Source organism: Balaenoptera physalus (genome assembly GCF_965194825.1).
Source record: "Balaenoptera physalus genome assembly, chromosome: 20".
Taxonomy (NCBI): domain Eukaryota; kingdom Metazoa; phylum Chordata; class Mammalia; order Artiodactyla; family Balaenopteridae; genus Balaenoptera; species Balaenoptera physalus.
Window position 1 is genome coordinate 10,861,667 of NC_138901.1, and position 26,584 is coordinate 10,888,250.

General features: G+C 48.2%; 2 protein-coding genes across 7 annotated transcripts in view; one reads left to right on the top strand and one right to left on the bottom strand.

Annotated features, from left to right (window-relative positions):
- The window catches only part of TBC1D16 (TBC1 domain family member 16), a gene marked incomplete at its 5' end in the record, with an annotated part of 83,605 nt that extends 74,582 nt beyond the window's left edge, over positions 1-9,023 (bottom strand). For 4 of the 5 annotated variants that reach the window (XM_082441521.1, XM_082441522.1, XM_082441520.1 and 1 more), the window contains one exon: positions 8,761-9,023. In XM_082441521.1, coding sequence (XP_082297647.1) covers positions 8,761-9,023 — 263 coding nt within the window. The remainder of the gene's footprint in view (positions 1-8,760) is intronic. The other variant, XM_082441523.1, reaches the window with a different exon arrangement.
- Positions 9,024-9,094: 71 nt separating this feature from the next.
- The window catches only part of CCDC40 (coiled-coil domain 40 molecular ruler complex subunit), a 43,806-nt gene continuing 26,316 nt past the window's right edge, over positions 9,095-26,584 (top strand). The window contains exons 1-10 of one of the 2 annotated variants that reach the window (XM_082441510.1): positions 9,095-9,183; positions 9,614-9,714; positions 11,181-11,241; positions 11,668-12,105; positions 17,422-17,554; positions 18,531-18,694; positions 19,545-19,628; positions 19,702-19,921; positions 25,725-25,882; positions 26,063-26,185. In XM_082441510.1, the coding sequence (XP_082297636.1) occupies positions 9,686-9,714; positions 11,181-11,241; positions 11,668-12,105; positions 17,422-17,554; positions 18,531-18,694; positions 19,545-19,628; positions 19,702-19,921; positions 25,725-25,882; positions 26,063-26,185 (1,410 nt within the window). In that variant the 5' untranslated portion in view covers positions 9,095-9,183; positions 9,614-9,685. Of the gene's footprint in view, positions 9,184-9,613; positions 9,715-11,180; positions 11,242-11,667; positions 12,106-16,934; positions 16,981-17,421; positions 17,555-18,530; positions 18,695-19,544; positions 19,629-19,701; positions 19,922-25,724; positions 25,883-26,062; positions 26,186-26,584 lie in introns of those variants that run through there. The other variant, XM_082441511.1, reaches the window with a different exon arrangement.

Below are 26,584 nucleotides of genomic sequence, written 5' to 3' on the forward strand. Positions count from 1 at the left end.
ACTAATCGTGGTCTGGCCCAGGGCAGCTCTCTGTGTACCTGCCTGTCCTTCAGGGGTGTCCCTACGAACCCGGGACGGTGGGAAGGTTAACGGTCAGAATCATGGGGCTCCTTCTTCACAGATAAGCCACAGACGTGCAGAGACAGCGCCCAGCTCCCCTAGGGTCTCTAGATCCACCTGACCAAAACCCTTCTTGGGAAGCAAAGGGCCCCTCTATACTATCATTTAAGTAGGGCCCCTCTATACTATCATTTAAGTCATCCTCCTAGACTTCTAAGGTCTAGCCGTCCTGGACCTTCACTGCCCACTGCTGGGATCGTTCCCTGTGTGCTGACCACTGCCCTGCTGAAGCTGCGTCCGGAGCAGAGCACAGGTCTGGGCTTCCGATGGGCAGTAGCTTGGGCGGAGAGGAAGAAGGTCAGAGGCTGGGGGAGGGCTGGGGAGGGGATTCAGTGGAGTAGGGTAGGGACAAGGAGGGCCTGCCCCCAGCACCTGCTTCCCTCACTTCCCTGACCAGCTGCATCCCCTGCAGAGCCCAAATTGCATCCCTCTCCCAGCCCCCCTGCTGGCTGGCTCTGGGGCTTCAACAGTTTGCCTTAGAGGGGAAAGGTCTTGGCCTTGGGGCCCCAGGCCCCTCCTCCACCCAACCCTGCTTTCATGCCCCACCTGCAGGCTCCCGTGGGCTCCCTCTGCACATGTGCCCCCCTCTCCTGACCCTGAGGCTATGTCCTAACTGGGCGCTCCCACAGGATTTAACAGGCTGGGGGCAGGGCAGGGGGTGGGGCCAGAGACACAGGGGCAGCCTGGGAGGGGCACCCTGTCTCCTCCAGGGCACTCATGGGCTCTGTGGGGGGCATGTGACTGCTCCACATGAGGGTCCACATCACAGCCCGCAGGAGGCGCAGCTGGAAGGTTTCTGGGGAGCACTGCATAAGGGGCAGGGCTCTGAGGGAAACAGTGGAGGAGATCCTTAAAGGATGTCAGGGCTGGGGCTCAGGCCAAGGAAGAGGGTGATGTCCAGGCACAAAGGAGGGCTGATGCCTCCAAGGGGCACATAAAACGGAGGGGAGACTGGTAGGGAGGGAGGCAGAGCTAATCAAGGGCCTGGCGCCTGCACTGCAGGCTGGGATGACAGGGGCTGTCTGGAAGACGCCACCAGGAGAAGCAGGAGCAGGTGCACAGGGAAAGCTCCCAGCCAGAGGAGCAGGCCCAGGTGGAGAGGAGGGAAGAGTCCTGGGAATGGATGGGGGTGATGGCCGCGCAAGGGTGAGAATGCATGTAATGCTGTAGAACTGTGCACTTCAAAGTGGTCAATATTCAAAATCTGCTGTGTGTACTTTACCACAATGAAAAAATAATAATAGTGGAACTTGGAGAGGGTATATGGACTCTCCGTACCCCCTGCTCATTTTCTGGTAAACCTAAAACTGTCCTGAAAAATAAAATATATTAATTTTTTAAAAAGATGTTTGGGACCAGGAAGCTTGCACCCAAAGAGACCAGGCTGAGGTGGAATCGTGTGGATGGAGGCAAGGAAAAGGACAGGGAGCTCGAGGCCAGCAACAAAGGGAGCTCTGGCCCCCGCACTGACAGCAGGCTGCCAGCAGCAATGCCAGGGCCTGGCAAAGACCAAAAAACCTGATGGGAGATCTTCCTAATGTCCTTGAATCCATAAGACGCACGACCTTGAATGGTTCTTGAGCCGATGTGCAAAGCAGTTTACACCCATTACCTTAGGGACCTGGTGTCTTGCAGGTAACAAAGATCCCCACCTCCCTGGGAGACCAGAAAACTGTGCTCCAGAAAAGCTGCCGGGTACAGAACCCAGAGCGAGCAGAACACCCAGGTCCCCTTCACAGGTCTGGGGCCTTTCTACGGGCCAGACTTATTCTCCGTATTACCCAGATAGAGTAGGGGACCAGGGTACATAGCACAATCTTTAAATGCCATCAGCAGAGATCCTAAAACACACAAAACCAGTGAAGCCTGTAGCCAGAAACAGCTGTCTGACTTTTCACATCTCTAGTAAGGACTTAGAGTTAATTGAGATCAAAATAGCAGCTCGAGATGCTCAAAGCACTTTGTACCAATATTATAAATCCTCTCCCCAAATTCTGAGAGATGAAGGTGGATCGAGAAACAGCTCCAGGTAGATCAGTGACAATGATTAAAAAAACCTCATTCTCCTCGACTGCGTTCACTTAATATCATTACTTTAAAATGGTTTTATGTCCTCATCAATATTGTTGATTTTAGATTATAAGTTCCTGAGTCCAAGACATCTCCGAGAAGATCCTTTTATGAAGGGCCTACCAGAATGCCATTTTCAGTAGAGTTCCAAATGCCACGTTTTTGTTGATGGAAAGGAGAGCGATGCCAACCTGGCAGTTGGCACAAGGAATACAGAGATGGAGTCAGGCCAAGATCTGGAATGTGTATTAGCTTGGGTGTACAAAAAAAAAGGGCAATGATTTTAAAAGGTATACAATAAAAATGCCAGTGCTGGCTTTTAACCATCTCTGATCGATACCTGATTACAAGTTGAATTTTGTGCTGCTCTGAGCTGTCAGCGACCACTGACATTTTTGCAAAATAGGCTATTGTGTAATTCAAAGGAAAGATCAACTTGGCCTCCCCTCAGAAAAAACACACACCCTCATAAAACAAAAGACTCTCTGCAGAAACTCCCTGACTAGGGAGTCATTCTTTCCTATTAACCTGCAAGTCTTTAAGAATTAGAACACCTTTGAGAACTATTCTTGGTGCTCTGTTGCTTGCAGCAGTAAGTTACACTGGCGATGAAGGTAGCTCAAGTTTGCTTCCAGGAGGAGGGGGATTTTGGGGTGGTTGCAGAAAAAAGATGTCAGAAACGGCAGTAGCCCCTGGAGAAGTAGGTGGGGCTGGGAAGGGTAGCAGATTTCTTCTTTCACAGCCCTGTTCAGAACTGGCCCTGCTGCTGGGTTGGAGCCAGCGGGCAGCGGCAGGCCGGCTGTTAACCACACATGTTCCCTCCTCCCTCCCCCTAGGGGCCACTTGGCCACTGACACTTGGCCCAGAGGCAGTGAGGGGTGGGGCTCTCCTCTAGCTAATGTTTCCAGGGATGAAGTTAAGGCATCTATTACCCAAAATTCATCCCCCAAGATTTGGTGATTTATATCCAGGGAAAGAGAGTCCTTCTAGACAGACAGGCAAAGTCACCAAAAGCCAGAAATGAGCAAAACACGGATGAAGAAATGACACCATTTAGAAAAGACACAAGTCTCCCCTCCCACTTCCTTCACAAAGCACTTCTATCTCGAGTGTATTGGTTTCCCATGCCTGCAGTAACAAGTCACCACAAAAATAGGGACTTAAAACAACGGTGTATTATCTGGCAATTCCGGAGGCCAGGAGTCAACCCAGGTCTCACTGGGCTAAACTCAGGTGTCAGCAGGGCTGTGTTCCTTCCTAAGGCTCCAGGGGACAATCTGTCTTCCTGCCTTTTCCAGCTTCTGGAACCCGCCCAGATCCCTTGGCTCACGGCCCCTTCCTCCTCCTTCAAAGCCAGCTATGTGAGTGGAGTCTTTCTCATAGGGCATCACTCTGACACTGACTCTGGGCCCCCTCTTCCACTTTCAAGGACCCTGGGATGACATGGTCCCACTGGATAATCCAGGACAATCTCCCCACCTCAGAGTCACCAGATTGGCAACCTTAATTCCATCTGCGACCTTAATCCCCGTTGCCACGTGACCTAATACACTCACAGGTTCCCAGAACTAGGAAGCGACATCTGTGGGGACTGTTCTTCTGCCAACCACACTACACCTGTGGTAGGGTGGGCTTTCTATCTCCACTGACCATCAAACCCCCATTCAGAGCCACTACCCAGGCCTGGACCCTGCAGAGGGGAGACCTGGCTTCCGTGTCTCTGAGGGAGCAGCAGGACAGGACAGAGAAAAGCTGCACACAGACCAGTGCCAGAGCCGTGGCTCCTGTGCTGGAGGCTCCATCAATTCCCAAGTGGGAAAACAAATAGAGCAAAGGTGCAAACGTCTCTTGAACCTTCCTAGTGAGACCAAAGAAACAGGGCAGCCTGGAGCCAATAGCAGAAAACGCCCTGCCCAGACTTCTCCCGTTCACTGTTCTGTACTGTGTGCCTGCCTCGGGGCCGCCCTGGGTCAGCAGGACAGGTGCGGTCCTAGCAGCTCACAAGCTGGCAGTTCCTACACACCTGAGGGTCACAGCCCACGCCCACTGTGACAGCTGTTTGCAGCAGCTAGGGGGAGGCAGGTAGGGAGTGGGGCCACTGCATCCTTAGGGGGACGTGTCATGGGGCAAAGTCCACAGTCTTCCCCTGGCCTTGTCATTGTCACACTGCTCAGGAGCAAAATGCCCTGAGCTCTGGTCACCTGCCATGTGGCTGGGAGAAACCGGTTCATCTGCTTTGCCCTCAAAGCCCAATCAACACAGAGTTGGGACAAGGCAATGCCATCTTAAACACGAGCCAGACACACGCAAACAAGTATCGTTTTCCTCCCACAAAACATCTGCTGCTAACACACCTCGCAGGAGGCCCCAGCTCATTCTACCGTCCCAGAACCAGGCACGTGCACCACAGTTTTTTTGGGAACCCCGAGCTTTGAGGTTCACTGGGTGATATAAATCCTGCAGATCAGGAACCCCGTTCTTAGGGAAAGGTGGGTCTCCTTCAGTCTCATTGCCCAGATAAGACACCTGTGAGATGATATCACCCCTCCTCTCAGTTGTATTTAACTTCAAATTATGGGATTATTGCAGAAGAGAAATACATTTGCTGCACATGCATTCAGGATTCACAAGGAAAAGATTGTGGCCCAAAGATAGGGCTGCTGTGGGTGGGGCCTCTGTGTAGAAATGAGGACCAACACAGTCGACTTGCAGTTAAATTGAAGGAATGACGCTTAGGGCATCAACTCCAGAGCCCGAGGCTTGCGCTAACTGCCATAAGGAAAAAGGACCTTCAGGAGGCAGTAACTGGAGAAGACAGTTTCAGAAATGAGGGTGAGGGGAGGTCTGGTGGCCTGCTTAGCTGTGACTTTCCTCTTCCAACTGTCCAGTTGTCACTTCAATTGTCACCACTGCCTGGAAAGTCCCAAAGCCTCTGCCTCTCCCGAGAGAAACCATCTGCTGCCTGTGCCCCTCGACAGCAAACCCCCCAATACCATTTCCCTCAAAGAGCCAAGGAAGGGGGGCCTGCAAGAAGAAACAGACTTAAAGATGAGTCAGGATTGAGGACCAAGGAAGGACTATACCCAAAAGGCAAGGATAAGTGCAAATCCAGCCAGGAAAGCAATGACCGACCCCACAGTGGATGAGGTACATCTGACTTCTATACTGTGCCTGTAAACTTTAACACACAGAGGTTCTCACTGTCTGTGGCAAAGGAGTAGCTAATGTACCACAAAACAGAAATCAAACTGGGGGGAAATGTACTGACAACACCCCTGGAATGCAACACAACCGATCTTGCTCAGGGAAAGCATTTTAGCTACAGAAATTGAAAAATGAAAGGGTGTCCAATGCCATCTGTTAAGTATGCGCTTTGCTCCGATTCCAATGCCGGAAAGTGTAAAGACCAATTTATCAGACTGTTGAAATCAGGATCAGGGTCATTCAGTGGAAAACCAGCACACACACCAAGGTGTGCAAGCAGGTGCGGACACAGGCTCAGGGTGCACCTATGTTATGGTGGTTTCTATAGGAGCCAATCCAGAAAGAGCATGGAAAAGACACTGCCACATCTCTATATGTGGTCAGGTGAGTCCATACAGATTCCTCATCTTGTACATCAACTCTAAACACCTGCTCAGACTCGCCGCCCAAGGCTCAGGCAGAGAAGGGCGTGCCGTTCAGATTGGATAATGAATTTGGGTCCTTTCTGTTCTTTCCTTATGCTAGCTGTATGACTGAAGCTACCGCAGGCAGACGTCGAACGTAGTTGCAAGTGACCTGATTTCTCTCCTCTCTGAGGATGTCTTTATCAGTTCAGAAGACTGGAGTAAAGGACATGCTTCAGATCAGATATCATCAGACAGCTCATCAAAGCAGATTTATTAGAGATGCAAGACCAGGTGCCCAAAGGGTACGTGGGTGGTCGGTAGCATCAAAACCGACAGCACCGAATTGAATGGGAAAAGATTTCCTATATTATTGCCCCAATTTTTTTTTTTTTTTTTTTGGAGCGAAAAGTGTGTGCCTTCTTTTCTGTGCATTGGTCTCATCTATTGTACCTGTATGAGACTGTATTCATCAACCTAATACAGATACAATAGAACAAGGTACAATACAATGTACACCAATAAAACCACTGCTACACTCCACTCCACTCCACTGCTACAAATCCATCATGTTTAAAGCCATCCTCCCCAACTGTACCACTGTATGAAATTAATTCACTAATCTTACAGGAGAGGATTCAGGCCTGTAAATAACAAAATTGGGGACCCTCAGCCAGATGTGGGGGGACAAGTTAAAATCTCTACTCCAGATTTGTGTTGCCAGGCAACCTGATCACCTTGGTCCCTGGACAGCCCACAGGGACCCAGCACCCCACAAAGTTACAAAGATAAGAATGTAAATATACCTAAATGGAGAATTCCACTTCTACTTATGATTAGCTTTCCATCTGATGGCCCACATACACATGGAACCAGAAAACAAAACCAAACGTTTTTACCAATCTAGTTAAATGTGAAAAATCCAAATGATGGTCATTAATAATAATTTAAAATTTATAGTAACAAGCACTTCAAATGTGCCAGGTACTAGGTATTTTAGATAATTGTTGCAATAGAACTTTGTGGTAGGTGGTATTACCCCCATTTCACAGATGCAGAAAACAAGGCACAGAGGTATTAAGTCAGTACTATGTACCAGGGTTGGTATTTGAACCCAGCAGTCTACATTTGGAGGCCATGTTTTTAACCAGTGCACTGAGCTACCCAAAGCCCGAGGCAGGGAGATCAGCACATTTGTAGGTAGGGTTCTGCAAACCCAGTGGCTGTCTTCTCAGATGCCTTTACACTGAGGCCTAGGGAACTCTTTACAGACTAAACTGAACTGATATTAGCAGCTAGTGGTGACGTGGATTAGTCCCCACTCTCTTGCATGTTTATGAATCACTTGGCAGAGTGAACCATGTTATTTGTCTGCAAAAAGGGGGGCAGGGAGAGTGTGTGCATGTGAATCATAGGGGCCAGTTACAAGAGGGGAGGCAGTGTGGTACAGTGGTTTTCTGGAGCTGAAGCATCCTGGGCCCAAGGCCTCTATTACTGTCACTCCTGGATGTGTGAACTTGGGGAATTTACTTTAAGTGTCAGTGTTCCCACCTGTAAAATGGGGATAACCTCAGTACTGACTTTATGGGTTTGTTTAGTGGGTTCAGTGAATTCATGCATGATAATCAGATGCTATTTACACAACAATCATCATGTCTGGAGGATTAAAAAATTCCACTGATAAGAACTTTCCTTAGTCATATTCTGAGACTGCTCACCATAAACACTCCACAAGCCAAGCGTACTCAGCAGAGAACGAGCCTCCGAATACCAACAATGAACAGCCATGAACGAGCTTCACAGTTAATACTAAAATGCATTCCTAACCTTAATAATCCTTTCTTTGCAAAAGTTTTCCTGGTTCTTAAAAGTGTTTAATGGTTGCTAATCAATTAAACATTAATGTTTCTAATGAGGAATTTCTAAAACTAACACACATTTTTAAAAAGTTCTCTAATCAATCTGTGACAGATTTAGAATGGAATTCACGAAACTGGGCCTTTGCACCTGCCCTTTGATAATATGCTCCATCACATGGCCGTTTTTTGAGAACCATTTCCCTCTTCTTTCCAAATTAAAGAATTGGTGCCTGCAGGTGGTAAAGAAAGGTCGGTGGGACCAGTCACAGGGGCTGGCCAACCAACCCAGCTTCTCCTATGAACTTGAGGAGGCAGTAAAACAAACTTCACGGTAAGAAAAGTGAATGTATTATGTCGTTTTCTATTTCTGAATAGAATCTGAACTAGATTGTGGCCAACATATGACACCAACTTCCGAGTGTGGGAATAACAGGATTTCAAGATTCACCGCTTCTGGCAGCGTTCCTTAGGTTATATTTAGCAATCTTAAATTGCCTATTTTTTTTTCCTTTTTCTTTTCTTTCTTTTTCTTTCTTTCTTTTCTTTTCTTTTTTTTTTTTTTTAAAGAAAAGAACAGGAGGAAGAGCCCGGGCCTAAAGGAAGTGAGTTTCCTGACATGCGGCTCTTAAACAGCCGGACCACCCACCCTAAGGCCGGGAATGCTAAGCGCGCGCACTGTGCGGGTGGAATGCACACTTTAGGGGGCTGTGTCGGCGAACGGCGGGCCCCTACAACTTCTCATTCGCGTGCTCTGACGACCAGCCAGACAAAGACCGCAAGTTCTCCGGCCCAAAGCTCCAGACAGGCAGAGACCGAATCTTCCCGAAGTAGGCCCACTCCCGGCCCCAGGGGCCCGCATCCGCCGCGGAGAGGGGGCCCAGGGATCTCTCCGCGTGATCCGCCGTGCTCCTGCCCGCCCGGCTCCTGCTCCGGCCCTGCACCTCTCTGGGCTGCGGCCAGACCCCGGCCCCTCCCGGGCCCCGCGGCTGCAGGCCCACGCGCCCCGCGCGCCCCCACCCCGTCCGGCGGAGGGGCTATGCCCGGTCCCCCGCGGGCCCCTCAGACCCCGCCCCCGCGGCCCCCGGCCTGCCCCAGATACCCACCCGGGTCCCGCACCGGAGGCCGGATTCGCGCCGGCTCCCGGAGCCGCCGCCGCCGCCACTGCCGCCGCCTCCTGTGAGGAGCGGTGGGGCGGGGACGCGAGGCGAGGCCCGGCCCCCGGCCCGCCCCCCGGCCCAACCCGGCCCCCGGCCCAATCAGGCCAGCCCCCCAACCCCCAGGTCCCCAACGGGCTCCAACCCGGCCGCGGAACTGCCCAAGTCACCTTCCGTCCTCCGACCCCAGGACCCGGCCCAGCCGTCCGCATCCCATTCCGGGCCTCACCGCCCGCCTGGGCCTCCGGCCCCAGGACTTTGCCCCGGAGGGAAGCCCCGAGCCCCCAGAGTGAAGGCAGAAGCCCTAGGACGCTCCACGTGCGTGCTCGCCCTCTCTGTTCCACCCTCTGCGTTTGTTTTTCCTATTTTGAGGTAGGAAAAGAACAACACCCATCAGGAGGCCACGGGGCATCCCTCTTCCGCCAAGAATTATTCGCAGGAACCCCGGGAAAGGGGTGCTGAGCCCCCCAGGTCTGGAGATGGATAGGCGGGCACTAGGAGGGGTCTCGGCATCCGAAGGTGCAGCCGGCTCCGGAGCCCCTCGTGCCCCTACCTCCGCCTGCCACCCTCAGGGCACTTAGCCGTCCCAGGTCCCCCGCTCCCCGAGTGCCCTGCGCGATCCCCCGGGGAGCCGGAGTTGCCCAGCTGAACGCACGTTGACATGTTTGTCGCTTTACAGAAACTGAGCCAGGAGGCTAGAGCTCGGTCTTAGAGATAAAGGTGGAGAAAATGCGTATTTATCCTTTAATATATTTACATAGTTAGATGTTCTGTGTTTCTAATGCACATAAATGGCACAAAGGCCGTCCGCCCCGCACGCCCTGCGCGTGGTCCTCGCCAGCCGGATGTTGACGGCGTCGCGTAGCAACGGGAGATGGCGGAGCCTGGCGGCCGGGCTGGCGGGTAAGCGGGCCTAGGGACCTTGGGTCTCGCAGCGGCCCCCACGCCTCCCCCTTTCTATAGCCCCCTAGGCGCCCCTTCCCTTCCATGTCCCTTTCCCCTCTCCTCTGCCCCTGCCATCCCCACCCTCTGGGCCTTTCCTGCCCTCCCCGGCCACCCCCACATTCCTGCGCGCCCTTCTCCCTTCTCACCTCGCGTCCCTTTGTCCTCTCCCGTACCCTCCCCTTTTCCCCTCGCTCCGGGCGCTCCACTCGCTGAAACCCGGGACTTGCTTGTCCCACAGTAACCATGACAACCACTGTGCTTGGTAGTCCCTGCTGCAGAGCCCTGAGAGCAGGGGTCTCTGTACTGGATGCTGCCCCAGCGAGGTGCTGTGAGAAGGAGCACCAGCCCAGCCTCCCGCATCCCTCCCCCTCACCAGGGTTGGAGGTGGCAGGCGATGGGCCGGGGCCCCTATGGTCAGGCAGCCCCACCGTGAATGCCTTGAGCACACAGATAGACCATAGTAAGGTAAAAATACAGCCACCAGGCCTCTGTTCTCTTATGCTTTGTTTAAAAGGATAGAAACTATTTTAAAGAATTTAACCTTTTACATTAGACACTGCTGTATTGTTTCTTTTTTTCTTTTTTTTTTTTAAGGTAGGTCTACATGTACTGACATGGAAAGAAGTCCAGATCACAATAAATGAAAAGACTAAATGCAAAACAGTATATATAGTGTGATCTCTAATTTGGGTGGGTGGGTGGCTTTAAATGCATAGAAAAATATTTGAAAGAAGATACCCTTAAATCTCTTACTTTTACCACTGGTTATCTTGAGAAGGAGAGGAGAAGTCACAGGGGATTTTCATTGTCTGTCACATATTTCTGTATTAGTTTTACTTTTTAAAAAAATATAGTTTTTTTCTAATTAGAAAAAAAAAATTTTTAAATGTGACATTCTTGTACTAGCTACATCATGGGGAAAATGGCACTTCCCTGGCGGTCCAGTGGTTAAGACTGTGCACTTCCACTGCAGGGGGCACGGGTTTGATCCCTGGTTGGGGAACTATTATAAAATCCCACGTGCTCTGAGGCATGGCCAAAAAAAAAAAAAATTCACGGGGAAACTAACCAAGAGTTTCTAGAGTATTTGTCCTTTTTGTACAATTTTCTCTTATTTTGCGTTTATTTTCCCCAGTTTTGTCACAGACAGAGGTATATTTAAGGTGACTTTTCTGGGGTAATCTACCTGTTCCTTTAATGTTTCAATAATTGCATTTTTCATTCATTCTTGGAGTGACTCTTTTGTGCCACGTGACAGGCATGATCTAGTGCTGGTGTTAATGACAAAGTCATGGCCATCAGCCTAGAGGGAAGGCAGATAATTAACGAGTAAATAAGTAAATATACAGACATCAAGGAGGTGATAAATGCCAAGAAAAAGAAAGATGTTATTTGAGACTGTTAAATTGTTTCTCTGCCACCAGGTCTCACCTGGAAGGCAAATCTTCTGAAGGAGAAGAGGACCAGAATCATGAAGGCAACAGGGTAAAGTTCCTTATGGGGTGAATTATTCTGGGCTGTATTTACTAAGATTTAAAGAGAGTTCAGACTTTCTCAAGAAAATTGTACGATGATCCTATGACCTTGCTCTAGAACAGACTCAAATCATTTGCAGAGAAGCTCAATTTCCTTCCACCCCATTCTGAAGTGTTGGTGGCTCTTCAGGAATGCCTCGGATATCCTACAGTTAGATTGCCCTGAGTTTTTCAGAGGTCATTTCCTGTAATGAAGGATGCAAAATAATTACCACAAACAGAGAGCAGATAAATTAAAGCATGAAACATAATCTCCTAGCGATGCTCAGTGTGTAGCTGCAGTTTTCCCATCGGTGTAATTACCTTATTAAGAATAAAACCTCACAAGACCCTTTATACTTTGTATCCTGATTTTCTTCCTGCTACATGGCTACAGGTATCACTGATAGAGAAGAGCAGTGACCAGAGAAATGAAGAAACTGAGGGTGCTACAGAGCATTCTGAAGGGGAAATCAAAAATGATGGGGAAGTCACAGCCCAGGGGAAAGATGAAGACGATGAGGAAGTCAAAATCCAAGGGGAAATGGAAACGGAAGAGGACTTCGAATTTGAAGAGGAGTTAGAATCTGATATTGAAGCCACGGCCCCTGAAGGGGAAGTCACTTCTCCAGATCTAGCTTACTCAGACATCAGTCCTGGGGAGGTGGCCAGAGATGAAGTTGGCCCCACACGCCGGCATGAAAGAGCAAGGAGGAAAACAGGTCTTGAAGACAGAGAGGCCCCCGGCCCATCCAAATCCAGAGGAGTGGGAGTCATCTCCACAGAGCCCTCCCAGCAAGTATCAGGCTCATCTGAGCAAATGGACCAGGAATCGGTGAGTAGCCTGAGGTCTGTTTTACACAAGTGTTTTACTGCTCAAGTTGCTTGTACCCCTATGTGAGGAACTCAGGGTACACTATAAATAATTCACATTGCAATCCCTGTTAGAAATGCCTTAGTAAACTTAGGTCTCAGGATCTACCATCAAATGCCAAGAGTGTCTGGACCCTCCCTTGCTGTTCCCAAACCCAAGTTGGGAACATTCCATGTAAGGGCATCTAGGTGTCCAGTCTCTAGAGCAGCACTGTCAGAAATGCTGACGGAAATGCTCTTTATCTGCTCTGTCCAATATGGTACCCATCACTCACGTGTGGCTATAGCGCACTTGAAATGTGGCCAGGGAGATGGAGGAACTGAATTTTTAATTTTTTGAAGATTCTAATTAATTTAAATTTATATAACCAATTGTTACAAGTGGCTGCCATACTGGACAGTGCAGTTCTAGATAATGACAATAGTTACATTCTTATAATTTTCATTTTTAAGGTTTTTTTAAAGATTTTTTTTGTGGGCCACTTTTAAAGTCTTTATTGAATTTGTTACCATATTGCTTCTGTTTTGGGGTTTTCTTGGCCAAGAGGCATGTGGGATCCCAGCTCCCAGACTAGGGATCGAACCCACACCCCCTACATTGGAAGGCGAAGTCTTGACCACTGGACCGCCAGGGATGTCCCCTCATTTTTTAATTTTTAAGCAAGCACAGACTTACAGAAAAATTGGAGTACCATAGAAGAACTTTTAATTTTTTTAAGCATTTGAGAATAAGCTGTCGATCTGATACCCCATTGCCTCGCAATGCTTCCATGTATGTTTCCCACAAACAACAATATAATGACTATCAAAATCAAGAAATTATATTACATTACCCAATCATCCTCAGGCCTCCTTCACCAGATGTCCCAGTAATGTCTTTTATAGCAGAGCTCCAGTTCAGAGTTGCGTGTTGCCTTCAGCTGCCCAGTTTCTTTAGTCTTCTCAATCTGTTCTTGACCTTGATGACCTTGACACTTTTAAAGGTCACAGTCCAGCTATTTAGTAGAAGGTCCCTCAGTTTGGCTTTGCCTGCTATTTCCAGGTTTCCAGGTTTGGTTTGTGATCCTTGAGCAGGAATGTCACAGAAGGATGCTGTGTTCTCCTGGTGTCCTGCCAGGTGATGCATCATTTCAGCTTGTCCATTATTGATGATGTTGGCTTGGATCACTTGAAGAAAAAGTGTCAGCCTTATCCACTGTAAAGATACCCCTCACCCCTAGGCATTTAAGAAACACTGTGTGAGAAGGTGCTTTTTTGGTTTAAGATAGGAAAGTGAATATTTATTTCAAATGAGAAAAAACAACAACAGATTACACCATTGTTTTAGGACTTCTTACTTCTCTCAGCAATGTGTACTGCTGTTGCACATCTTTTGTCAGGTTTATCCCTATATATTTTGCATTTTTTTTAAAGAATTTGTGGAATATTTTATTTTATTTTTTATTTATTTATTTTTTTGGCCACGGTGTGTGGCATGCAGGATCTTAGTTCCCAGACCAGGGATCAAACCCGTGCCCCCTGCAGTGGAAGCGTGGAGTCTTAACCACTGGACCACCAAGGAATTTCCTATTTTACATTTTTTGATGCCATTATAAATGGTTTCCAATTGTTTGTTGCTAATTTATAGAAATACAATTGATTTTTGTATATCAGTCTTATATTCGGCAACATTGCTAATCACCGTTGTTGGGTCTAGTAGCTTTTTTTTTTTTTTTTTGTAGAATCCATAGGACTTTTCACGAAAAGGATTGTGTTGTCTGTGAAAAAAGGCAGTTTAACTTCTTCCTTTCCAATCTGGATGCCCTTTATTTCTTTTTCATGTCTGATTGCACTGACTAGAACCTCCAGTACAATGTCAAATAGTAGTAGTGAGAGCAGACATCCTTTTTCCAGATTTTAGGGGGAACGTTTTCAATCTTCACAGTTGCATATGATGTTAGCTGTGGGTTTTCATAGATGCCTTTTGTCGGGTTGAGGAAGTTCCATCTATTCCTAGTTTGTGGATTTTTTTTTAATCATGAAAGGATGTTGGCTATTGTCAAAAGTGTTTTCTGTGTCTATTGGGAGGATCATGTTTTTTTCTTTTTTAGTTTGTTAATTTGGTGGTTACATTGATTTTCAAATATTAAAACAACTCTTCATTCTGAGATAAACATGGGAGGGATACTCTGAAACTATGGTAACATCCATTCCTCATTAAACTTTCAATTTATTCATGTAAATTTTCATATCTGTATGGACTCATTGTTTCCATATGGGAACAAATGGGAAACTCATTGTTTCCCATTTCATTCACTGTGTTATAATTCATTACTATCATTGTTTATATGGAGGCTCAGATTGTTCCCAATTTGACCAGTGAGCCCATTCAAATTGGCCTTTGTGTCTTTCTGACACATCAGTACCATTCTTTTTTTTCTCTTTTTTTTTTTAACCACCATCATCCTTTAAGCACTTTCTTGTTCTCTGGCACAGACTGCCCCAGCCTGAGTACCAGACATTTCTCCAGGAGCTTGGTTTCTTTTCACGGAACCCTCGACCCCAAACACACCATACACATACACACATACACGTAGCTCACACCAAAACGTCTCTAATTCCAATCCACCATTGACATGGTTCCTGCTAGTTTTCGCCCCTTCTGTATTTTAACTCCTTTTTTCAACAGTATGAGACCTGGTCCCTATTATCCTTAACATATTATTAATTTGATCAATCCCCCAAATATAACCCTCACTGCACTTCCCTGCCCCCGTGTGGACACTCCTCACCCCACTCAGGCTCAGACACACACCCTCACTGGGCCACCCTGACTGTGGACACCCTCATCACCTTGTTGGGCCAACCCCACCCAGGCCAGGCCCCAACTGTTTGGGCTGTGACTCTCCACACCGGGACCCCTCCTCAGCAGGCCCAGGCCTGACACCTGTGCTATCATGACCCACCTCGGGGACAGTCTCTGGAACCTGCTCTCCTCACCTTGTCCAGGCTCATCACCCCACACTGGGCCAAGCCAACCTGTTGGCTTTAAGTTTGATTGTTCTAGAAAGGAAGTGAGGGGCAGGGCGGGGCAGGAGGAGAATGCATAACGTTTCTCCATCATGGACTCTGGGCTGGACACTTCAATGCCTTTGACATGTGTTGTTTCAGTGAATCCTGACAACAACCCTGTGAGGTGGGAACTATTATTATCCCCATAGTTCAGGTGAGGAAACTGAGGGGCCAAGGGACTTCCTTGCCCAGAGGCATGCAGCTGTGCTGGCAGACCGTCACTCTTGCTCTGAACGGTGAAGTGACAATCCCTCCCCACCCTGTGAGACCTAAAAGAGTTAATAACTTTAGAGAATGACACAATTCGATATTCGATGAGCCCTAATTAAGCTTTATAATTACAAATGACAAGTACATGATCAAAACCACTTTTAAGAATTTAACACAACAAAACAGTGCCCTCCTTTCTAAGATAGCCAGGACTGGGAATTCCCAGGCGGTCCAGTGGTTAGGACTCTGCTCTTTCATTGCCAAGGGCCCAGGTTCAATCCCTCGTTGGGGAACTAAGATCCCACAAGCCGTGAGGCATGGCCAAAAAGTAAATAAATAAAAGATAGCCAGGAGTGTTGAAGTATAGGTCACTTGTTGAGCTGTAAAACCAATTTCCATCCTCGAGTCTAGTTTCTAGAAAACTCACGAAGAAACAGTCTCCAAATTTGATCAACCAGAAGGGCAGATACAAGCCCAAAGAGAGAACCCTATTTCTCTCCTCTCAGCTCTCAGTCTTTTTTTTTTTTTTTAATTATTAGCAGCTTTAATTATTATTTATTTATTTATTTATTTTTTGGCTGTGTTGGGTCTTCGTTTCTGTGCGAGGGCTTCTTCTAGTTGCGGTAAGCGGGGGCCACTCTTCATCACGGTGCGTGGGCCTCTCACTATCGCGGCCTCTCTTGTTGCGGAGCACAGGCTCCAGACGCGCAGGCTCAGTAGTTGTGGCTCATGGGCCCAGCTGCTCCACGGCATGCGGGATCCTCCCAGACCAGGGCTCGAACCTGTGTCTCCTGCATTAGCAGGCAGATTCTCAACCACTGCGCCACCAGGGAAGCCCTCAGCTCTCAGTCTTAAGAAGTAACTTAATTGTGGAGTAGGAGCTGCTGTGTCATCGGCGTGTTCTGACACCTCATTGACGTCTCATTAGGAGAAGCCCTTTCTGGACACCCCAGAGGTGGGCTTTGGACTCTGGGCCCCCATTAATGTCACCGTGGTTCTGGATGCCTCAGAAATCATTTCTAGAAGCAGCATCACCTGAGGAAGTACAATTAGAAAGAACAGGAGCTGGGCGTTGAGATGGCCCTTGGCTGGCTGTGCGAACTTAGGCAAGGGCTTCAGCTTCTGTGAGCTGCTTCCCCTACAGATGACAGAAATGACTGGCATCCACCTTGCAGGGTCTTGTGCAGGGTGATTGTCTGTTGTTACTAATATTCACCTATTCATCAGAAGCAGTAATTACTGTCAACAATAATCATGGCAAGAGTCCCCTTTAGAGCTAAAATGGAGCCAGGTGCTTCTATTGAGGGAAAACCTTTTCATATGGAAATGTCCCTAAAGTGAAACAGTTTGAAAGAAGAGAAGAAACAGCCCTCTTGGGAGACCCTGGCCGGGGCTCAGGCTTTCCAGCCTCCTTTTATAAAGAGGATGCTCAGAGGTGTTGCTTACCATCCTTGGAGAGAGCAGCATTTGGGAGTAAAGAAACCCAGGTCCAGCGCACACCCATGCCTCAGCGTTTACACTTTGCTACAGATCTAGACAGAAAGAGACCACTCCCGGATTCCTCATGGGGCTGGAGGTAGGTGTTTTCTGTTTTGACCATTTGCAAAAGCCAAATGTTATGCAAACAATATTCTATTTTTTTAAAAATAAATTTATTTATTTATTTACTTATTTATGGCTGCGTTGGGTCTCTGTTGATGCACGCGGGCTTTCTCTAGTTGCGGCGAGTGGGGCAACTTTTCATTGCGGTGCGTGGGCTTCTCATTGCGGTGGCTTCTCTTGTTGTGGAGCACAGGCTCTAGGCGCGTGGGCTTTGTTGCTCCGCGGCATGTGGTATCTTCCTGGACCAGGGTTCGAATCCGTGTCCCCTGCAATGGCAGTTGGATTCTTAACCACTGCGCCACCCGGGAAGTCCACAACTATGTTGAATTGAACATTGTAATGAATTAACTCCTTAGTCCTGACTAAACCGTCATAAATTCAGATTTGGTTGTTTTTGCTCTAAAAACAATCCCAGGGAGCGCTCCGGCAGAAGGTCTTTCCTCTGGGGGCTCAGCACGGCCTCGGACAGAGCCGGGGGAGCAGCGACACATCCCTGGACTTTGACGAGCCGCCTCTGGTTACAGAGGGCCCCTCCACACAGGAGCCAGGTATTGTGGGACAAGCCACTTCACGTGCCCTTCTACGCGAGGGCTGCCACTCATTCACCACCTGTTACCTTGTTTCCTGTTGGGCTGTGAGCCAAAAGATAAAAATATCATTAACGGAAATGGATAACACATGTGGAGCATTTTTCTGTTTTATCTCATTTAATCCTTACACTAACCCAGTGAGGTAGGCACTGTTCTCCATTTTAGAGACCCTAAGAGTCATTAAGTAACCTATCCGTGTAAGTGGCAGAACCAGGCCTGGACCAAGATCTGGTGACGCCCCAGCCCACAGCCCTGGCCAAATGTCTCACTGCCTTCTGGTCTCGGGGGAGCTCACCCCTAAACATGTGTCTGTTTGCTGAGTTTCCAAGGCTTTCCCGGCACACCCCTGTCTTTCCACTTGGCTGCGGTGTCCCAGTGTTGAGTACGTGGCAAAGCAGATTTTGGGTTTTTTTATATTCCATATGATGGGTGTGTGTGGATAGTCCAGCTAACAAAGCCTCACATCACTCACAAGCGACATGCAGACAGCACACATCTAAAGGAGTTAGAAACAAAACAGGATCTCTCCAGCTCAGGAAGGGAGAAAAGTTGAAACTAGAGCCTCACTGATTTCTTTTCAATCATATCTGTTTTCCATTAAAGAAAAAAAAAATCTAGTCCATCATTAAGAAGCCACCTTTCTGTTCACTATTTATGTATCAGAAAGTGTCAACAAAATGTGTTTCCTTCTTGTCTACCTTTAAAGGGCAGTCCTTTCTACAGAATGTGTTGAATCAGCTAGTAGAAAATTCATGAGCAGAAGACCCTGTGAATAGCACTTGTGAACCCTAAGCCAAAGGGGTGCCTTTTGTTTCTTTTTTCCATCATGTTGCACGAAACTGGGCGTCAGCTTTGCCTGATAATTCTCCAGAGAAGCGCTCTCTCTATTAACTCCTCAGTGATGTTTGTTGTTCGCCCCTACTCGTCCCCCCAGAGCCTGATGCCCACCCCAGGGAAGGAGCCACATCCTCATTCCTGGACAGGATCCAGCAGTTAAGCATGGCCGAGGAAGGAGGCCTGGTGGAGAATGTGGAGTCTGAGGCCAGCGACGAGGCCGAAGAAGACAGATCCCAGCTGGTGGTTTTGGACCCAAACCACGTAAGGAAACATTCTGGAGTTTTGCTTTTGCCCCATGCAGATGAAGATGGACTTAGAGACACTTCTACACCTGACCTGTAGGCCCTGCCCTGCCCTGCCCCGAGCCTCCACGGCAAATGCCACACTCGGGTCTCACCTGCTCCCTGAATGGTTTATCTGCAGGGTTTGAGCTGCCACCTTGTAAAGTTTATTCTCCCTTTAAGTTCATTCATTCAGAGTCAGCATTTCCCAACCTCCACACTATAGACAATTGGGGCCGGATCACTCTTTGTGGTGGGGACTTCCTGGGCACTGTAGGATGTTGAGTAGCATCCCTGGGGCCTCCACCCACTAAATGCCAGTAGCACCCCCTTAGTTGTGACGGCCAGAAATGTCTCCAGACTTTGGGTATTGGGTGGGCGCAAAATCACCCCCACTGATAGCCACTGCTTTGAGTGTCCCACCCCTCTGGCAAGTGGGGAGGGCAGGTCTTGATTGGATGAACCTCTTTGGAAAGACTTGGTGCTCCCGGTACCACGGGAAGGATCAGGTTTGCACTGGGAAAAGGGGCTGAGGGTTCATTTGGTGCTGGCATCCCAGGCACTGCTCATCACTGCCCTCTGGCCCCAGGGATTAAACCAGGACCACTGCTCCAGCCCACCCTGTCATTTTGCACTCAGGTCCTTCAGTGCCTAGGATGAGACCACAAGTGCCTTGAATTTGTGGCTTCTGGAATAAGAATCCTGGGCAGAAGTGGGGAGCACCGAGCGTGGAAGTCATTTCTGCCATCCTCTGCCAGGAGTTGTGGCAATTTAGGCTAAGCCCTGGAGGGGACAGCACAGTAACCGGCTGTGCTCTTCCACTGTTTTAGCCCCTGATGATAAGATTCCAGGCTGCCCTGAAGACCTATCTTAACCGGCAAATAGAGAAACTGAGGCTGGAGCTTCAAGAGCTGGTGCGTACCTGTCCCGCCTTCCACCTGGCTGTGCACCCGCATCTCCGTGACCCAGCTTCTCTCTCTGGTGCAGGGCGTGGCCACCAAGCAAAGCCGAGTCCAGCGGCAGGAGCTGGGGGTGGACCTTTACGGGGTCCAGCAGCACCTGGCCCGCCTGCAGATGCAGCTCGAGAAGAGCCACGACCGCCACTCGATCACAGCGTGCGAGAGGCGGAAGAAGGAGGAGGAGCTGCAGAGCGTGCGCTTGCTCTACGCCAGGACCTGCGAGACCGCCAACGAGGAGCGCAAGAAGTGTAAGGCGGCCCCGTGTCCTCGCAGGTGGCCCCGTGGCGCGGCCCCGCATGCCATAGAGACCCAAGGGGGCATCCTCACATGCCATCGTATCCCTGAATGCCATTGCAACCTGGTGGGGTGTTCCCAAGTGCCATCATGACCCCGAGGGTTGTCCCCACGTGCGATCACAGGGCTTCATGAAAGGCAAGCTGTGTTCCTGTACTGGAGGGGTTCCCAAACTTTTGGGGGAAGGAAGACATAAATGTCTTAAAATGTACCTAATTAGGCAAAGTAGCAAACACTGAAAGCCGGTAGGCAGGGTATTTGGAGTCAAAAGTGGGAGAGGCGGGCTTCCCTGGTGGCGCAGTGGTTAAGAATCCGCCTGCCAAAGCAGGGGACACGGGTTTGAGCCCTGGTCCGGGAAGATCCCACATGCCGCGGAGCAACTAAGCCCGTGCCCGTGCGCCACAACTACTGAAGCTCGTGCGCCTAGAGCCTGTGCTCCGCAGCAAGAGAAGCCACCACGATGAGAAGCCCGTGCACAGCAACAAAGACCCAATGCAGCCCAAAATTAATTAATTAATTATTTTTAAAAATGCTGGAGAGGCTGGTGGGCTGCTGGGGTTGAAGATAGGGTATCCAGAAGGCAGGGAAGAGCGGGAATGGGCAGAGTTTAAATAGGTGGGGAGGTATAGGTGAGGCCAATCCAAAGCACAGGAGCCCATGGTCCAGAGCCCTGCAGCCCCAGGATGTGTGGCAGATTACGCGGAATAGGTGGCTTTGGAGCAGAAGAGACAGTGAGGGTGCGACTAGTCACCGTGCACTGTTCCTACCGAAGCAACAGCTCTGCACAGAGCGGAGGTCGTGGGCCACAGTGAACAGTGTGGTCACAGCAGGTTATTTCAGTTTTTGTGCTTTTTCATGTTTCCAACTTTTTTTAGCAACTCTGTATTACTATTATAATGGGGAAAATAACCTAAAAGAATTTGGGAGAAACCAAAATCACACGTATATCCCAACTGTGGATGGAAAGAAGCATTTTGGACCCTGAGAAATGCAGGAGAGTTTTCTGGACAGAGTTGGGGAAGAGCACCCCTCATCAGGTCCTCAAGGTGTGGATGGGCTTCTGGAAAGATCCAGACATCTTCGTGGACACTCTGTCCTTTCTGGAAGTCACCAGGGAGCAGGAGCAGAAGCTCCTGAATTCTGGGCAGAATTCCAGAAGCAAGGACCCACCTAACAGCACCGTTTCTCCCTTCTTCAGACTAAAGAACTCGGGTTGCGGTCCCAGCCCTGCCTACCAGGTGCCGCCACTGCACTGTCCCGTAGGTGAAACGTGGGGCTTGGCCTCTGGAGAATGTCCACAGTTGACCTCCTCACTTAGGAGGGGCGTGAAGCCCACCAGTCAGTAAACCTTCACACCCAAATGTGAGCCATCAGCGTCAATCCCCAGACAGGAGAGCGGACGCCTCCACAGACACAGACCGGGTTCCGAAAACATAGCATACGCCAGCTGGTGTTCGACATGAGATTTTAGAGGACATCTCATCAGTCAAATGAGAACCAACTATTAGGGAAAAGGATACTCGGAATTAAAAAATAGAATCACCTCCCGCACCCCGCCCAAAGTACTAAATAGGCAAATCAGCACTGCTGGAAATTGAACAATTGAACTTGTGTACTAAAAGGTCAGTTTGAGGAATTCTGCCCAGAATTCAAAGCAAAAACCCAAAGTGATGGACGTTTTGAGAAGGAGATAAAAGACATGGATGGTAGGTCTGGTAAAGTCAGTATCCATGAGATAGAAATTCCAGGAGATTAGGGGCATTAACCAGTGACATCAGAGGAAAACATTTGCATGAGTTCAAGAAAGATGAATCTTCAGATGTAAAGACTCATGGAGGGCCAGATGGGTGGAAGAAAAAATAAACATGCCTAGGCATAGTTGGTGAAATTTTTAAATTCTAAAGGTAAAGGGGAAAAATGCCATAGAATTACAGACAGGACAAAACCAGACACTTATGTGTTATTTAACCCACAAATGGGTGGAAAATTTGGGAAACTCTTTCCAGGCTTTTTTTTTTTTTTTGTCTGCATTGGGTCTTTGCTGTGTGCAGGCTTTCTTTAGTTGCAGTGAGCAGGGGCTATTCTTTGTTGCAGTGCGTGGGCTTCTCACTGCGGTGGCTTCTCTTGTTGTGGAGCACCAGCTCTAGGTGCGTAGGCTTCAACAGTTGTGGCACGTGGGCTCAGTAGCTGTGGCTCACGGGCTCTAGAGCGCAGGCCCAGCAGTTGTGACCCACGGGCTTAGTTGCTCCGTGGCATGTGGGATCTTCCCGGACCAGGGCTTGAACCCGTGTCCCCTACATTGGCAGGCAGATTCTTAACCACTGCGCCACCAGGGACACCACACCCCCACCCTCAGGCTTATTTTACAATGTTCAGTATAATCCTTACTGGAAAAGCTTACAACGTACAAAAACAGAAAACTATAAAGTGGTCCTACTTATGAGGTGTAAAAATCCTAAATAAAATATTAGCAAATATTAAATTTTTACCCAGCAACAAAAGATTAAGTTCAGCAATATATGAAAAGAAAAATACTTCCTAGTCAAGAGGGCTTAATTCTGGAATAATTTGAAATTAGGAAATCTACTGATTCATTGCATTATATTCTTAAAGGAGAGAGAACAAATAGATCTTCTGAGTGGATGTCAAATGGGTGTTTGGATAAAACTCATTGTCCATCCTAAACTAGGGTAGAAGGAAAGTTCTTTGTAAGTATTTATCAGCCACTAACAAGGCAGTTTTACTCAGAGGAAAGCCCTGGAGTAATCATAGTTAAGGAATGAGACGAGGATGCATTGTTTTGGAGGTTCCAGCCATGAAAGAAAACAGGAAAAATAAACGAAGCATAGATTCTGGGTATGAAGTCATGAAACTCATTCTCCACCAATGGTATGATTGTTTACCTAGCAGATTCAAGATCACTGATGAAAAAACGGTAAGAAATCTATAAAGTAACTGAATACCAGAGCTATAATTTTCTTTTCTACCAGTCATATCCAATTATGAATTATAATTTTTTAAAACCTCATCCATAATAGCTATAACAACCATAAAATACTGAGGAATAAGTCTAACAAGAAGCAAGTGAACCTATCTGAAGAAAAACAATAAAATTTTACTAAAGGACATAAAGCAGATTTAAATAAATGGAACAATCATGTAACCAGATGAGAGGATACAAATGTCATTTCTCTCCAAATTAATAAGTAGTTCACTGCAAGTCCAGTTAAAATCCATGATGGGATGTTTTGGGTGAACTTGAATTTATTTAACATAGTTATTTATTATTTTCAAGAAGTAATAATACAAAATTAAGGCACTCTGGAGTCTCTCCCGCCCCAGCCTCCAGCCACCTCCACAGAGGCACACGGTATTATTGATTCTTGTGTATTCTTTTAAAGATGTTTTTGCATATAAAAGCAAAGTTACAAGGGTTGTGGTATTTTTTTCTATATTTTTTACACAAGTAGCTGCATATTATACCCACTGCTCTGTTCCTTGCTTTTTTCCCTTATCAATGCATGCATGCAATACCTAAAAGGCTCTCCAATGATTTTCAAGTTCCAAGTTCACTTGGAACACTAAATGCACAAGAATATCCAAGAAAATTGTGAAAAGGAAGGATAATGAAGGGAAATTGTCCTATCAGGTATCAAAACACAGTATCAATCTACAGCAATAGAAACAAAATGGCACTAGAGAAAAAATGGGCAAGCAGATCAATAGTACAGAGTAGGGGGTTCCAGGAAATTTACTCAGGAATTTAGCTATTTACTGCAAATTGAAAGTACAGGTTGTATTTTTAAATCACTAAATATTTTTGATCATTTGACCACCTGAAAATAAACACTTAGACTCCTATTTCACACTAAACAAATCCCGTTGACCCTGCAAATCTCTCTGGCTTCCTCTTCTGACACCAGGTCAAGAAAACTGCTTCTAGAATGCTCAACTGCTCAGGTCAGGCCCACCTGATCATTTCCCTTTTAGCCACAAAACACAATCACAGGAGTGACACTGGGGGCAGAGGTCATGGGAGGCATTTAAGACTCTAGCCACCCTGTTTTTATTACATGAAGGGCCCTTTGAAGCCTAATAGGTAAAAGACGACTATCCCACCCGTAGAAGAAGGGCCAATGGTATGAGCGGGCAAGTCAGAGAAGCAAAAGGACAGCTGGTCTTCAAACTGTGAAAACAGACTTGATTTCACTAATGTTGAAAGAATATAAATTAAAAAGAATATTTGGGGGCTTTCCTGGTGGCGCAGTGGTTAAGAATCTGCCTGCTAATGCAGGGGACACGGGTTCGAGCCCTGGTCTGGGAAGATCCCACATGCCACTGAGTAACTAAGCCCGTGAGCCACAACTACTGAGCTTGCGTGTCTGGAGCTTGTGCTCCGCAACGGGAGAGGCCGCGATAGTGAGAGGCCCGCGCACCGCGATGAAGAGAGGCCCCAGCTCGCCACAACTGGAGAAAGCCCTCGCACAGAAACAAAGACCCAACACAGCCAAAAATAAATAAATAAATAAATAAATTTATTTATTTTTAAAAAAATTAAAAAAAAAAAAAAAGAATATTTGAAATATTGACTCTCAGTCACTCAGCCAGGAAAGGATAGAGGGGCAGAAGTGAGTGCCCTGAAGGATGGGTGGGTGAGCTCTCTGATTCAGGTGGGGGTGGATTAGTTGGCGCCCTCTGCCATAGAAAAGGGCCACAGACTGGGCGGCTTGAAGAACAGAAGTTTGTCTTCTTGTCATTCTGGAGGCCAGATGTCCAGGATCAAGGTGTTGGCAGGGTGGTTCCTCCTGAGGCCAATCTCCTGGGCTTGTAGACAGCTGTCTTCTCCTTGTATCCTCACAAAGTCATCCTCTGTGTGTCTGTGTCCTAACCTACTCTTCTCATAAAGACACCAGTTGTTAGGGCCCACCCTGGTGACCTCATTTTATCTTAATTACCTCTTTAAAGACCCTCTCCCCAAATATACCCCCACCCCAGTCCACCCGGCAACCACTCTTTCTACAAAACCTCCCCCCTCGTTTCCCTGCATTTGCTCCATTCCCCTCCCCCATAACTCTTACCCACACAGGAGCCAAAGAATTCTCTAGTGTTAGGGTTTTTACAGTCATCTTAGATGTAAAAATTTTAAAAATTATTTTTCAAGTTTAAGTTCATCCTTCAAAATCACCTAACTCCAACATGATATTCACCCAGCAGCCTTTTGATCTATAAATCGATTTTCTGTTTAGATCTACCCACTGAATAAGGAGTGCTCTACACAAGTGAGCCAGCAATTACTGGTTGAAGTCTATCTCCCTAAATAAACTGGTGTTCTAGCTTATAAATCAATCTCATGTGGGTTTCGTTCCAAGGAACCCATACTCCAGTGGTGCTCAGCCCACCCTTCAGGCTGGTTTCCTCCCAGGGGATTTAGGACGGTACCTGAGATTGCCAACCTCTAAGTGGTAAGAAATCTGTAAAATTCACATGAGGCCTCGTAACCTTGACACTGTTTCAGAACATCCTTAGACACGGAGAATCTCTAATATGTGGTGGGAATGGAGGGCTTATTGCAGTTGGTGGGCATAGATTACATATATTTCGTCTCTGCAACTAGACTGTAAAGTCTTTGATGGCAAAAGGTATGGGTCTTTGTAGTTTAAAGGCTGTTTCCCAGACCCACCCCACAGTGGGGGGAGGGGTGCTGCTTCCATGATGTCCGGTGTGCGATGCTGGGACACCCTCCCCCTCTCTCCCCAGTGGCAGCTCTGCAAACCGAGATGGAGACCCTGGCTCTGCATCTCTTCTATGTGCAGAACATAGACCAGGACGTGCGTGACGACATCCGGGTGATGAAGCGAGTCGTGAAGAAGTCGGAAGCCGAGCGCATGCGGGCCGAGTTGGAGAAGAAGCAGCAGGTATTCTGCAAAGATGACGCCCGTGTGACTATTTACCACATCTTTGATTTCCTGATCTGATCAGCCCTGCCCCTGCGTGAATACCGCAGCCCTGGGGGCCATGCCCAGCATGGGGTTGCTGACGTGGGTTGAGGTTGCTGGGGACCCATCTCACTGTGCATCTCGTCCCCTCCCTTCCAGGACCTGCACGTGGACCAGCTGACCACCCGAGCCAACCAGCTGGAAGAACAGATTGCCCTGTTCGAGGCCCAGTACCGCGCGCAGGCTGAGGACACCCGGACGCTCAGGAAGGCAGTGAGCGAGGTAAGCGCTCAGTGGCACAAGCGCCATCTGGCAGCGCCCAGGCAGTGCCTGCATGCCTGCAAGGAGACTGACTGAGCCCCCAGTTAGCCGGCCAGCCTCCTGCACATCTGTCTGTCCTCATAAGCATCTCAGAGCATCTGGCTGACCCACGCTGGGGACACATTAGATACCAGCTGACTCATGGCCGGTATTCTTATTCCCACTGTAGCCAGTGATAGACTGAAAGGCCTCTCAGGAGCTGGGACATTCTGTCCTGCTTGCTGGGGCATCCTTAGCAAGTTCCTTAGCGACAGCAGGCCTCTTTCGGAGAGGGCTGAAGTTTCCCTACCCTTTCTCAGCCTGGGCAGCCAGTGCTCCAGGGCGGTGCCCACATCTCCCTTCCTGTGTGGAGTAAGGGAG